This window comes from Salmo salar, chromosome 11, assembly GCF_965601325.2.
Source record: "Salmo salar chromosome 11, fSalSal1, whole genome shotgun sequence".
In the NCBI taxonomy this organism is placed as follows: domain Eukaryota; kingdom Metazoa; phylum Chordata; class Actinopteri; order Salmoniformes; family Salmonidae; genus Salmo; species Salmo salar.
Genome location: NC_138301.1, coordinates 5,912,859 through 5,927,483, shown reverse-complemented (window position 1 = coordinate 5,927,483; position 14,625 = coordinate 5,912,859). Strand labels below are relative to the sequence as shown.

General features: G+C 42.7%; 1 protein-coding gene across 1 annotated transcript in view; it reads right to left on the bottom strand.

Annotated features, from left to right (window-relative positions):
- LOC106561900 (C-Jun-amino-terminal kinase-interacting protein 1) overlaps positions 1-14,625 on the bottom strand; it is a 138,107-nt gene that overhangs the window by 30,195 nt on the left and 93,287 nt on the right. Inside the window, exons 4-5 of the mRNA XM_082957616.1 lie at positions 11,100-11,181; positions 8,678-9,787 (exon numbers count right to left, since the gene is read on the bottom strand). Of these exons, the coding sequence (XP_082813742.1) occupies positions 8,678-9,787; positions 11,100-11,181 (1,192 nt within the window). The remainder of the gene's footprint in view (positions 1-8,677; positions 9,788-11,099; positions 11,182-14,625) is intronic.

The following is a 14,625-nucleotide window of genomic DNA, read 5'->3' as shown; positions in this document are numbered from 1 at the left end:
ACCCCAAACTTTTGAACGGTAGTGTAAGTCTTCACTCCCCTGAGTCAATACTTTGTAGAAGCACCAATTGCAGCTGTAAATCTTTTTGGTTAAGTCTCTAAGAGCTTTCCACACCTGGATTGTGCAATATTTGCCCATTATTCTTTTTAAAATTCTTCAAGTTGATTGTTGGTTATTGCTAGAGAGTCAAGTTTTGCCATAGAGTTTTAAGCCGATTTAATTCAAAACTGTAACTCGGCCACTCTGGTACATTCAATGGCGTCTTGGTAAGCAACTCCAGTGTAGATTTGGCTTTGTGTTTTAGGTTATTGTTTTAGGTTACTGAAAGGTGAATTTGTCTCCCAGTGTCTTTTGGAAAGCATGAAACAGGTTTTCCTCTGCTTATAGGTGTTTTCCATTTTTTTTATCCTAACAAAGTCCCTAGTCCTTGCTGATGACAAGCATACCCATAATGTGATGCAGCCACCACCGGGCTGGAAAATATGAAGAGTGGTACTCAGTGATGTGTTGTGTTGGATTTGCCCGAAACATAACGCTTTGTATTCAGAACAAAAAGTAAATTTCTTTGCCACATTTTTTCAGCATTACTTAACTGCTTTGTTGCAAACAGGGTGCATCTTTTGGAATATTTTTAGTATGTACGGACTTACTTCTTTTCACTCTATCATTTAGGTTAGTATTGTGGAGTAACTACAATGTTGTTAATCCATCCCCAGTTTTCTTCTATCACAGTCATTAAACTCTGTAACTATTTTAAAATCACCATTGGCCTCATGGTGAAATCCCAGAGCAGTTTCCATCCTCTCCAACAACTGAGTTAGGAATGATGCCTGTATCTTTGTAGTGACTGGCTGTATTGATACGTCATCCAAAGTGAAATGAATAACTTCACCATGCTCAAATGAATATTCAGTGTCTGTTTTTTACACATCTAACAATCGGATCCGTTCTTTGCGAGGCATTGAAAAACCTCCCTGAACTTTGTGGTTTAATCTGTACTTAAAATTCCCTACTCGATTGAGGGTCCCTATGGATATTTGTATGTGTAGCGTACCGAGATGAGATAGTCATTCAAAAATCATGTTAATCCCTATTATTGAACACGGATGAGTCAATGCAATTTATTTTGCAATTTGGTAAGCACATTTGTGACTGAACGGCTCAATCGGTCTCATGTAGCAACATTTGAAATTCTTTTTTTTAAATTGGGTAAAAGTAGAGACTCAGAGATACATAATGATATATCATACACTAAATTTTTGAGGAAGAATGGTAAAGTAATTCTGCTTTGAAAGTTAATAAACTTGTAAACTCACTTTTGAGACAAATGTTTTTGAATGTTTTGGAACCTACTAGAGAGCTCTCCTTTATCTACACCCATTCAGCATTGTTCGCACCCTCTTAAGCCAGCCCCACCCATCTCTTTAAGGATTCCCCTGTGAGGTCATGTGCTTAACAGTGATTAGTGTAGTAAAGATTAAGACTAAAAGTGGTAGTAGCCAACAATATGGAAAAATTCCAGGTAAACAAAAAGTTTACCTGGAATTTTATAAAATATTTTATAGATATTAGATGATGCTTACCCAGACACACTTGTCTAAATTGATGGGTCATGTGAAAGAAATGCTATAACCGCCAGCCACATCCAGTGGTGGAAAAAGTCCTAAATTGTCATACTTGATTAAAACCAGACGGCACAATTTAATTTTTTTAATTTATTTTATTGACGGATAGCCAGGGGCACACTCCAACACTCAGACATAATTTACAAACAAAGCATTTTTGCTTAGTGAGTCTGCCAGATCAGATGCAGTAGGGAAGACCAGGGATGTTCTCTTGATAAGTGTGTGAATTGGACACGTTGGGTGTTAGGGGAAATGTATGGAGTAATAGTAGATTATTTTATTTTGGAATGTAGTGAAGTAAAAGTAAAAGTTGCCAAAAATATTAATAGTAAAGTAATGTAGAGATACCCCCCCAAAAAACTTAAGTAGTACTTTAAAGAATTAATACTGAAGTACTTTATACCACTGCCCAAATGCCTTCAATACGTTAGCATACTTTATATAGTATTCCATACGTACAGTTGAAGTCGGAAGTTTACATACACTTAGGTTGGAGTCATTAAAACATGTTTTTCAACCACTCCACAAATTTCTTATTAACAAACTATAGTTTGGCAAGTTGGTTAGGACATCTACTTTGTGCATGACACAAGTCATTTTTCCAACAATTGTTTAGAGACAGATTATTTCACTTATAATTCACTGTATCACAATTCAAGTAGGTCAGAAGTTTACATACACTAAGTTGACTGTGCCTTTAAACAGCTTGGAAAATTCCAGAAAATGATTTCATGGCTTTAGAAGCGTCTGATTAGCTTCTGGCTAATTGACATAATTTGAGTCAATTGGAGGTGTACCTGTGGATGTATTTCAAGGCCTACATTCAAATACAGTGCCTCTTTGCTTGACATCATGGGAAAATCAAAAGAAATCAGTCAAGACCTCAGAATTTTTTTTTTAGACCTCCAAGTCTGGTTCATCCTTGGGAACAATTTCCAAATGCCTGAAGGTACCACGTTCATCTGTACAAACAATAGTACGCCAGTATAAATCCCATGGGACCACGCAGCCGTCAAACTGCTCAGGAAGGAGACACGCTCTGTCTCCTAGAGATGAACATACTTTGGTGCGAAAAGTGCAAATCAATCCCAGAACAACATCAAAGGACCTTGTGGCTCAGTTGGTAGAGCATGGTGTGTGCAACGCCATGGTTGTGGGTTTGATTCCCACGGGGGGCCGGTACAAAAAAAAATGCATGAAATGTATGTATTCACTGCTGTAAGTCGCTCTGGATAAGAATGTCTGCTAAATGTAAAAATGTGAAGATGCTGGAGGAAACAGGTACAAAATATGTATATCCACAGTAAAATGAGTCATATATCAACATAACCTGGAAGGCCACTCAGAAATGAAGAAGTCACTGCTCCAAAACTGACATAAAAAAGCCAGACTACGGTTTACAACCGCACATGGGGACAAAGATTGTAGTTTTTGGAGAAATGTCCTCTTGTCTGATGAAACAAAAATAGAACTGTTTGGCCATAATGACCATCATTATGTTTGGAGGAAAAAGGGGGATGCTTGCAAGCCGAAGAACACCATCCCAACTGTGAAGCACGGGGGTGGCAACATCATGTTGTGGGGGTGCTTTGCTGCAGGAGGGACTGGTGCACTTCACAAAATAGATGGCATCATGAGGTGGGAAAATGATGTGGATATATTGAAGCAACATCTCAAGACATCAGTCAGGAAGTTAAAGCTTGGTCGCAAATGCGTCTTCCAAATGGACAATGACCCCAAGCATACTTTCAACGTTGTGGCAAAATGACTTGAAAACAACAAAGTTAAGGTATTGGAGTGGCCATCGCAAAGCCCTGACCTCCATCCCATAGAACATTTGTGGGCAGAACTGAAAAGGCGTGTGCGAGCAAGGAGGCCTACAAACCTGACTCACTTACACCAGCTCTGTCAGGAGGAATGGGCCAAAATTCACCCAACTTTTTGTGGGAAGCTTGTGGAAGGCTACCCGAAATGTTTGACCCAAGTTAAACAATTTAAAGGCAATGCTACAAAATACTAATTGAGTGTATGTAAACTTCTAACCCTCTGGGAATGTGATGAAATAAATAAAAGCTTAAATAAATCATTCTCTCTACTATTATTCCGACATTTCACATTCTTAAAGTAAAGTGGCGATCCTAACTGGCCTAAGACAGGGAATTTTTACTAGGATTAAATGTCAGGAATTGTGAAAAACTGAGTTTAAATGTTTTTGGCTAAAGTATATGTAAACTTCTGACTTCAACTGTATATGCATACAATCAGGGGTAAAGTGGCTGAGTAGCAGGATAGAAAAATATAGTAGCAGCAACGTATTGCATTTGTGTAAGGAGAGAGCCTGTTTCTATCCTGACCTTGACTTTGGTGTAGGGCATGTGATGTCCATAGCCTCTTTGTCGCAAAACTCCCTGATCTTCTCAAAAAGACAAGTTTGTCCAGCTGTGTCCAGTCCAGGTGGTGCTTGTACATGCAGACCATCTATGGGAGGAAGGATGTCAGCGTTGCGCAGCTGCTGTAACCTGGTCCCGACAGTCTGCACTCTCCTTGGCGACATCATCAGGCTCCAAAGCATCAAAGCTGTAAACCACCTAAAGTGCTGGTACTGCTTGATCTGTGTACTGCCATTCTCCTTGTATGACTGGTGGAGGAGAGTCAGGTGTGTTCTCCTGATGCTGAAAGACAAATTCCAGATAAAAATATTTTAGCATTATTATACAATAGATGCGAAATGGCATTCTGAAATAACATCACTAGACACAGTTCATACACGTAATGTTAGCTAGCTAGCCAGCCATCTAACGTCAGCTGGCTAGCAAACAGCAAGCTTTAACTAGCAATACAAACCGATTGTCATAGCTAGCTAAAGTTAACCAAATAGGATCAGTGTTAGCTAGTTAGCTAGCTAACATTACGTTATAACTAGCAATGTGAAAAGGCATTCTGAGAAAACATCACTAAATTACACACACTTCATACACGTAAGTTAATGTTAGCTAGCAAGCCAGTCATCTAACGTTAGCTAGCTAACAGCAAGCTTTAATTTGGGGTCTTTTGTTTAGACATGTCACATTAACGTTAGCTAGCTAGCTAAAAAATTAACTATAAACCCAACCCATAAAGTAACATTACTAGCAATACAAACCGATCGTCATAGCTAGCTAAAGTTAACCAAATAGGTTCAATGTTAGCTAGCAAGCCAACCATCATACTTCAGCTGGCTAACGTTAGCTAACAGCAAGCTTTAACTAGCCGTACAAACCAATTGTCAAAGCTAGCTAAGTTAACCAAATAGATTCAATGTTAGCTAGCTAACATTAAGCTATAACTAGCAATGCGAAATGGCATTCTGAGAAAATATCACTAACATTACACACACGTCATACATGTAAGTTCATGTTAGCTAGCAAGCCAGCCATCTAACCTCAGCTAACAGCAAGCTTTAATTTGGGGTCTTTTGTTTAGACATGTCACGTTAACATTAGCTAGCTAAAAAATTAACTATAATCCCGATCCATAGAGTAACATTACTAGCAATACAAACCGATTGTCATTAGCTAGCTAAAGTTAACCAAATAGGTTCAATGTTAGCTAGCAAGCCAGCCATCGAACTCCAGCTGGCTAGCTAACAGCAAGCCTTAACTTGCAATGAAAACAACTTTCTGACAAAATTAGAAACCTATAATATCTGAAACTGTAGCTAGATTCTTACCCGTATACATGGATGAAAGCTTCACGGCAGACTTTAACCCCTTTTATTAAATAAAACGCCCTGTGTCGTTTCCATTTAGTTTGCACAGCTTGTTTGGCCCATTGTGTTCCAATGATTTCAAAACTCGGTCAACTTCTTCCGTGACAACACTGTTGACTGCCATTTCTTCCACATCACTGTCATCGGAAGACTCTACAATGTCTTCTTCAATGAAAATGTTTTTACCTAAATCAGGGATTTCATCATCGTCTGATTCATTTTCGGAGTCAGAGAGAGTCAACATGGCACGATCGTCCTCCAGAAAGTAGTCCATCACAACTTCTTCCCACTGACCTTTGTTGCTAGCGCCTAATAAATTCAGGGCAGCAATGTTATTGAGAGCAGTAGCAACATATTTGCAATTCTCCATGACTAACGTTATATCTTTTGAAAAACTGCAGTAGAAAGTACTTTCTACATATAACGAGCAGCTCATTTTATAGACACAAGATGCTACACCGCAGACCAATCTGAAACGTATCTCTCGGCATGTCCAGCCCACTCATTATCTCAGCCAATCATGGCTATCGGGAAGGTTCCTGACTTTTTCTTTGGCTAAACCAACTAGGCTTGTAATTTAACAACTTTATTCGTATTTGCAGATGGCATAACAGTTTGTTATTAAGGCACATGAAAGTTTACATGTTCGAGAAGGTATTTCTGCCAAAAAAACGCAATTAGATAAAAACATATTTTTTACTTTCAAACGGCTCTCCTGCGAAGTCCTGACTTGCAACATACCCCTAGTTTCTTGAATCGGGCCACATTTTTACTCCTGAACTTATTTAGGCTTGCCATAACAAAGGGGTTGAATACTTATTAACTTAAGACATGTCAGCTTTAAAAAATGTTTTAATTTAAAAGAAAATTCTACAAAGAAAATTCCACTCTGACATTTTGAGGTATTCTCTGTAGATCAGTGACACAACATCTTAATTTAATCCATTTTAAATTCAGGCTGTAACACAACAAAATGTGTAAAGGTCAAGGGGTGTGAAAACATTAGCAATATAGGGTTGTCTGTGGAAAAAATTGTAATCTGCTCCTGTATGCGGATGATACTGTTGTGTATTCTTTTGCCCCCACTGTGGACCAGGCACTCTGACCTACAGACTGCTTTTCATTGTCTTACAAAAAACACTTATTGACCTTAAATAATTATTGAATGCGGGAAAAACAAAGTACATGTTGTTTTCTAGAGCGCACAACAATGATTCTTAATATTTAAACATCTGTACCATGGATTGTGCCCACATTGATTGTGTCCCTGCTTGGGCATTTGGATAAGACAATAAGTTGTCTTTTAAAAACATATAAATAAGTTAACTAAGAAGCTGAGAAGCTGTCCTATACTATGGTGACGTCATCTACATGAATGCAGTTGGCACTTTATTTATGCTGTTAGATGCGGTTTACCAGAGCACACTTCTTTTTACCAGGAGTGACAGGTTTTCTCTATCAAAAAGTAGGCTGGGCCTCTGACGACGCATAGGTTGAAACATTGCATTCTGTTTTGCAAAAACTCCAGCATTACCTAACTCATTACTAACCTATAGAAATGTGAGATACGATACCTGGTCACAGCTGTGGCCAAGTCTTGAAATTCCTTCTGAAATTCCTTCTAAAACCAGATTTAAGTAAAACAGCTTTTAGTTTCTTTGCACCTCATTTATGGAACAATCTTCAGAATACTCCGCAATTGGATGCATTGGTGCCTTTCGGGCAAATCAGATTGTTGGTTGAGGACCTCTTCACTGAGGAATGTGATTGATTCTTATGATTTTATTCAGCATTTTCTTTGTATATTTCCTATGCTGCCTAGATTGCCTATGTGTTTGTCATTCAGCGTTCCCTTCTAAAAGAGACCTTGGTCTCAATGGGACTCCACCCTGCCTAAAAAAAATATAAATAAAATACTGTAAATAGGATTTGGGTGCATCATATTTTCGAATATACTGAAATTCAATTCATGGTGATCTCAAGGTCGTTCTGATCCAGAAAACATATAATTGTCCACAATTTCACTAATTTAGCAGAACCAGGGCTGCAGGTCAGCTGACTTTAAGGGGAAATTTACATTGGTGTGACTTGCAATATTGTTGTCATTCATACCTGATTTTCAGGCTAATTTATGCACAGAATGCAGCTGTTATTTGAAATGTAATGCTTCTCTCAATATATGACATGACCTAAGCTGGGACCTTTTGGAGTGCCAACAGAAGAAGATCATCAAAGTTAAGGCATTTTTTATATCGCTATTTCTGACTTTCCTATTCAAATACCCACTAGTACTACAGTTTTAAAATGTTTTATTGTTTTTTTTGCTAGCTAGCTTCTGTCCTCCTCTGGATAAATTGACTTCAATACATAACCTAGGAGGCTCATGGTTCTCACCCCCTTCCATAGACTTACACCGTAATTATGACAACTTCCGGAGGACATCCTCCAACCTATCAGAGCTCTTGCAGCATGCACTGACATGTTGTTCACCCAATCGAAGAATCAGAGAATGAATCTAGTACTGAAAGCATAAGCTACAGCTTAAATGTGGTGAGTAGTTGACTCAAAGAGAGAGAAAGACAATAGTTGAACAGTTTTGAACAAATTCATGTATTCCAGAATGAAGGGAGTAGAGAGAGAGAGAGCTAGCTATATTTCCTAATATAATTTTTTTCACTTTCACTTACTTAGCTAGAGTCTAAACGCAGCTAGCTAATTAAGCCTACTCAAACACCCGGGTCAAACAGAGAAGGATGCTATATTAGATAGCTGGCTATGGCTATCCAACACTGGAACGCTTACAAGTCAAGGTAAGCTTTTGGTTTTATAGATTTTTTTGCCACCGGGGCCCGCTGGTGTAACTGCTAAACTGCTTGCTGCTGATTGTACACTGTACTGTATGATTGTAGCGGGTTTACTAACATGTTAGGTCTAGTAGCTATGTTGACTATGATGTGACAACTTTATAGGCTGTGAAAAAAGATATCTCTAGCTTAAACTGAAGGATTTTAATGGAGATTTGTTTTATTATGTTACTTAGATTGACACACGAGTGAGTCAATAAACTCTTAAGGATTAAAATGTTGTAACTTTTGATGGCGTCATCGGGTAAAACTTTTGAACTTTATATTTGTTTCTACAAAACGTAGAAATGTGCCGTTTTCACGAATGTTGACACTGGTATTATGCTGGAGATAATGAAAATGAGGTTGAAAAATTATGGAGTTGCGCTTTAAGCCTAACGTAAGAAACTGCAGTGTCTGAACACAAGATGGTGTCCTTGTGGTTCACTGGTGGTACCTACTGAAGGATCGTGACTGTCCATTCATGAAGATGTTGAGGAACCTCTTAGAGAAGTGCAGGTTCGCCTCTGGGTTAGAGTCCTCTGACAGACAGGCAGTGGCTTCTCTCCTCACCATTCCCACTCTCGCTCTCTCCTCCTCCTCCTCGTCCTCTTTCTCTTCTTCCTCTTCCTCCTCATACTCCTCCCCTATGGCCGACTCATACGGAGACGAGACGCAGTTGTCATAGACGGTCGCAGAGTCGCTGTCGTCACTGTAACATTGGTAACACTGCTGCAGACTCACCAGTTCGAGCTGTGCGTGCTCGTCCACAACGAGTGTGTACTTCACAGAGTCGTAAGACAGACCACTTGCATCCGAGCTCATCAAAGTCCTCGGGGGGGCACCACAGCCGCCACGTCCCAAATACCACCTGCCTCCCACATCCCTTACCCTCTTATCCTCAGCCTCACCCTCTCCCCCAAATGTCTCATCCTCGGCATCTACATACTCCACCCCTGCCCCTGCCCTCACCACCGCCCCTGCTCCTCCTTCCCTCAGGCTGAGGTTCAGGGCTAAGGCTGGGGGTTCCTTGGGGGAGGCGGTAGAGGGAGGGGTGAGGAGAGCCTCCACACAGGAGGTGTAGGAGGGAGGGGGCACATACACCTCAACCTCCTCACAAATGGAGGGGTTGGTCCGGTCGGGCAGAGGCTGGTAAGGGGGCGGGCCCTCGGTGTCAGAGCTGATTGACATGCGTCCATGCTCTGGCTGCTGGGACAGGAATGGGCTGTCCTGCTCGGAACGGTGCACGGGAGTCAGATAGATCTCCTCGGTGGGTTCTAGGCATACGTCTGTGTGATAGCGAATCTTCTCTCTGTGTGTCCCCCCCTCGCCCTTCCCTGGGGGGCCCAGAGGTGCGGGTGTGTCATTTTGGGGATGCGGGGGTGCTGGGGGCTTCTCCTGCAGTTTGGAGCGTGTCCCCGCTGTGGAACTGTGGGTGTGTCCAAAGGTGTGTTTGTGTCTGCAGGGAGCGTCAGTGGATGTGCCCCGGTCCTTGGTCTGCGTCCCGCCTCCATGCTGCAGCATGTCCGCGTCGCTCAGACAGGTGTGCTCATGGGGAGAGGTCAGCCCACCTTGGGGAGAGACACAGACCCGAACATACGCAGACACACAGACATTCATACAAGACACAGGCATACAGACATGCAGGTGCACAGACAGACACAAGCAAACATGCAGACATACATACACAGACACACATGTACACATTAACATAGAAAATACACAAACACACACAGGGGCACATAGCACATAGTTAAAAACCCAGATGGAAACATGTGCAGCAGTTCACATACAGTACACATAGACAACACACACACAACAACAACATACAGATCAACAGCAACATGCACAGACAAACACACACAATATCTGAAATGTCTAGTTGGTTAGGTAACACTGGGATCCATGCTAATTCCCCATTACTCATCATATTCAGTGGGCAACAAATAGAATGTGATTGACCTAGTATGTCATAATCCACTGTCAAAAACCATTAGAGCCTTGCAGGGATACTAGCTATTCACCATGCTGTCACTGCTATCAGAGGACACTAATACACACTTTGAGAGCAATGTATAAAAAGCTTTTCATAAATTCATTTATAATTACAACCATTACTAATGATTGGGGGTGGGAAGCAATGGACAGAGACAGATATTGTCATTATAAGGAGACAAATGCTTCCCAGAGTGTATGTAGTTGGCCAATATAGATTATTTTACCAGGAAGTGCCATAGGAATGGAGAAATATATTTTCAAGAGATATCTGATCAAGAAAACTGCAATATAAAGCACTAAAATAAATTGGGACTAGTGGGCCTAAAGCAGATACGGTTATATATTAGAGAGACAGATGTAACTTCAAAATAATGGTTTATGTGTACTAGCCCTATGTGTTTCAAGAATAAAAAGTAAACCATTTTCTATTTCATTCTGTTATCCTTTCTTTCCATACACATTTAGTGACAGCTAGGCTAATAGAAGCTTAAAGGTTGTGCAGCATCGGTCATCTTTTTAACATCTGAATCGGCGGTGCTAGTCTATAACTCAACACACTCTCTGCTAGTTTTACATATAGATCAGAGAGGCCATTCTATGACCTGTAGTAGCCCTGGGCTGCTAGCCACAGCAGACTGTTCAATATGGCTAGCCTAGACTACACTGGCATTGTCATTGTCACTGACGCTAATGAGCCACTGAAATTCATCCAAAAAGATTTTGGACAACGTTACAATGGATAATAGAAAATATGTATATAGTTTTAGTGGCAGTAGTTGATTCTGCAGTCACTGCTGTGTTGCCTAATTATATCTACTAAATCATCAACCCCCTAAAAGACTAAACTGGTGGTATGAGCCAGCAGTCTCCTGTAAAGCAGCTCACCTGATTTGAGGGGGGAGGATGAGCGCGAGACCTTCTCCTGCCAGCTGTACTTCTTACCAAATGAGTTGTTGTTTAATGTATCCTGAGAGGGGAAAAGAGAGATCAAATTCAAGAGAGAATGGTAAAAAAAGACGGAGAGATGAAATGAGAGAGAATGACAGAAAAAAAGTGGGAGAGATTTGGATGCACAAAGTCAATGTGCACAATCTCTTTCTCTCTCTCTCACTAACTCTCTTTCATACACACAAAGCTTTTATTCTGTTGAATGACCAGGGATTATTTTGTCTTGTCTGCGCTCAGTGGTGTGCATTTAAAGGGACCCGTAGTCCCTTTTCAAAGCTTGTGAAACACACCCACACTCACAGAGGGGGGATTGTTTTTAGAAGCCTGGGGGCTGATACTGTAGGATGGGAGCCAAACATATGTTTGTCACACCCTGATCAGTTTCACCTGTCCTCATTATTGTCTCCACCCTCTCAAGGTGTTGTTTGTTTTCCCCAGCGTATTTATCCCTGTGTGTCCTGTCTCTCTGTGCCAGTTTGTCCTGTATGTTTTCAAGTCAACCAGCGGTTTTCCCGTTCTCCTGCTTTTTGCAGTCTCCTTTTTCTAGTCCTCCAGATTTTGACCTTTGCCTGTTTCTGGACTTTGTACCCGCCTACCTGACCATTCTGCCTGCCTTGACCACGAGCCTGTCTGCCACTCTGTACCTGCTGGACTCTGATCTGGTTTTGGCCTTTTTGCCCATCCATGACCATTCTCTTGCCTACCCTTTGGATTAATAAACATTGTAAGACTCCAACCATCTGCCTGCTGTGTCTGCATTTGGGTCTCGCCTTGTGCCTTGATAGTACGAACTGGCCATGACAGACCCAGCAGACTTGGACCAGCTCTGCCACGCTGTCTCCCTGCAGGGAGCCACCATTGGGAGACATCAGGAGTTGCTACAGGGCCTTTTGGAAGGGCGCAGTTCCTTGACGGAACGCCACAACCATGGGTTAAAGGCTATTATGGAGAAAATCAGGGAGTTGGTTCAGACTGTCTGCCACCTCTGAAAAACCCCAATCACCCAGTAATTTTTTCCCATATCTGTGGTGAGTTGGTACAGCCTATCCCGACTCCCAGTGAACCCCACTTACCTCCTCCATTGCTATATTCAGAGAATCCTGGTGTCTGCCGGGGTTTTCTACACCAGTGCTCGCTTATTTTTGAGCTACATCCATCTTTGTTTTCTTCAGACCGATCGAAGATAGCGTATATAATTAGGCTAATGTTGGGAAGGGCGCTCTACTGGGCTACGGCAGTTTGGGAACAACAATCTGCCATTTGCGTGCATTTGGAGGAATTCATGGTAGAGGTGAGAAGTTTTTGAGTCTCCGGTATCCGGGAGAAAGGCGGCCAGCAAACTGCTTGACTTACGTCAAAACTCCCGTAGTATGGCAGACTACGAGGTGGACTTTCGCACGTTGGCTGCCGAGAATGCCTGGAATCAGGAGTCTCTTTTTGATACTTTTCTGCACGGATTATCTGAGGAGGTTAAGGATGAGCTAGCTGCTCGGGATCTGCCGGTGGGCCTCGACTCCCTTATCACCTTAACCATTCAAATTGATGGACGCCTAAGGGACCGCAAGTGTGAGAGGAGGTCTGGTCTCAGGCACACTCGTGCACCCGATTTATGGCGCGATTACTTCATATGGAATCCGGAAGTTTAAAAAGGCAGCTCTTCCGAAAGGAGTCGAAGCCACCCGAGCTCTCTCGTGAATCTACCACGGGTGAGTTGAATACTCCTGAGCCTATGCAGTTGGGAAGAACTACGCTATCAGTTTGGGAGTGCTCATGGAGGATGAATAATAACTGTTGACTGCAGTGTGGAGGGGCAGGACATTTTTATAGCTACCAGCCCTATTAGGAAACCCTTGTCTCTAGTGGGTACCAGTACTATGGTGAGTCAGACTGGGAGTTCAATAATTCCCATCACCCGCACACCCCTTTTTGCTCTTGTGCTTTGGGGAGACCAATCTCAGTCTCTCCAAGTGCTCATTGACTGGGGCTGATGAAAATCTTATGGATGCCACGATAGCTTCGGAGCTTGGTATTTCCACTCAGCCTCTCTCTGTGCCCATGGATGCTAGGGCACTGGACGGCCGCTCTATAGGGGAAGTCACCCATAGTACTGTGCCTGTTCAATTACGGGTTTCTAGTAACCACAGTGAGACAATACAGTTCCTCCTCATTACCTCTCCCCATGTTCCTGTGGTTTTGGGATTTTCCTGTCTTCAAAAGCACTATCCGATGATTGATTGGAACACAAGCTCCATCCTGGGTTGGAGCCCATTTTGCCATTCCCACTGCCTTCAAGCAGCACAGCCTTCCTCAAGTCATCTGCCTCAGGATGTTAGCAAGACTGTGGATGTCTCTGCTATCCCCACAGAATACCATGACCTCCTGGAAGTGTTCAGTAACGCACGTGCTACTTCTCTTCCCCCGCACCGTCCTTATGATTGTGCCATTGATCTTCTCCCAGGCACTACACCACCTCCGGGTTGATTTGTATTCTCTGTCTGGACCAGAGACCAAAGCTATGGAGGAGTACATATAGGAGTCTCTGGCCACTGGGGCCGTCCGTCCGTCTGCATCTCCTGCCGGCGCAGGGTTTTTCTTTGTGGAGAAGGACAAGACCCTGCGTCCGTGCATTGACTTCTGGGTACTTAATGACATTACTGTCAAGAATCGTTACCCCCTACCCCTCCTCGGCATTTGAACCTCTCCAGGGGGCCACCATATTTTCCAAGTTGGACCTTCGAAATGCCTACCACCTGGTTCAGATATTCGAGGGGGATGAGTGGAAGACAGCCTTCAACACAGCCAGTGGACATTATGAGTACCAGGTAATGCCATTTGGACTCACCAACGCCCCCACTGTTTTCAAGGCTTTGGTTAATGATGTGCTTCGGGACATGCTAAACCGGTTTGTGTTTGTGTACCTTCGAGACATCCTGTTTTTTTTCCCGATCTGCACAGGTCCTTCAGCGCCTCCTGGAGAACCAACTGTTACTGAAAGCCAAGACATGTGACTTCCGCCACTCTACAATCTCCTTTCTGGGATATGTCATTGCTGAGGGCAATGTTCAGATGGATCCTGGAAAGGTGAAAGCAGTGGTGGATTGGCCTCAACCAATGTCCACGGTGCAGTTGCAACGGTTTCTTGGGTTTGCAAACTTCTACTGCCGTTTCATTCGGGACCACAGCACCCTGGCGGCCCCCCTCTTGGCACTCACCTCCCTCAAGGTACCATTCAAATTGTCTCTAGCTGTCGACAAAACCTTTGTGGACCTGAAGCATCAGTTCACAATTGCACCCATCCTCTTCAATCCGGATCCCTAGCGTCAATTTGTGGTGGAAGTGGATGCTTCGGATGTTGGAGTGGGGGCCATCCTGTCCCAGCGATCTGCCCCGGACCAGAAGCTTCATAGCTATGTCTTCCATTCCCATCGTCTCAATCCTGCTGAAAGGAACTACAATGTGGGCA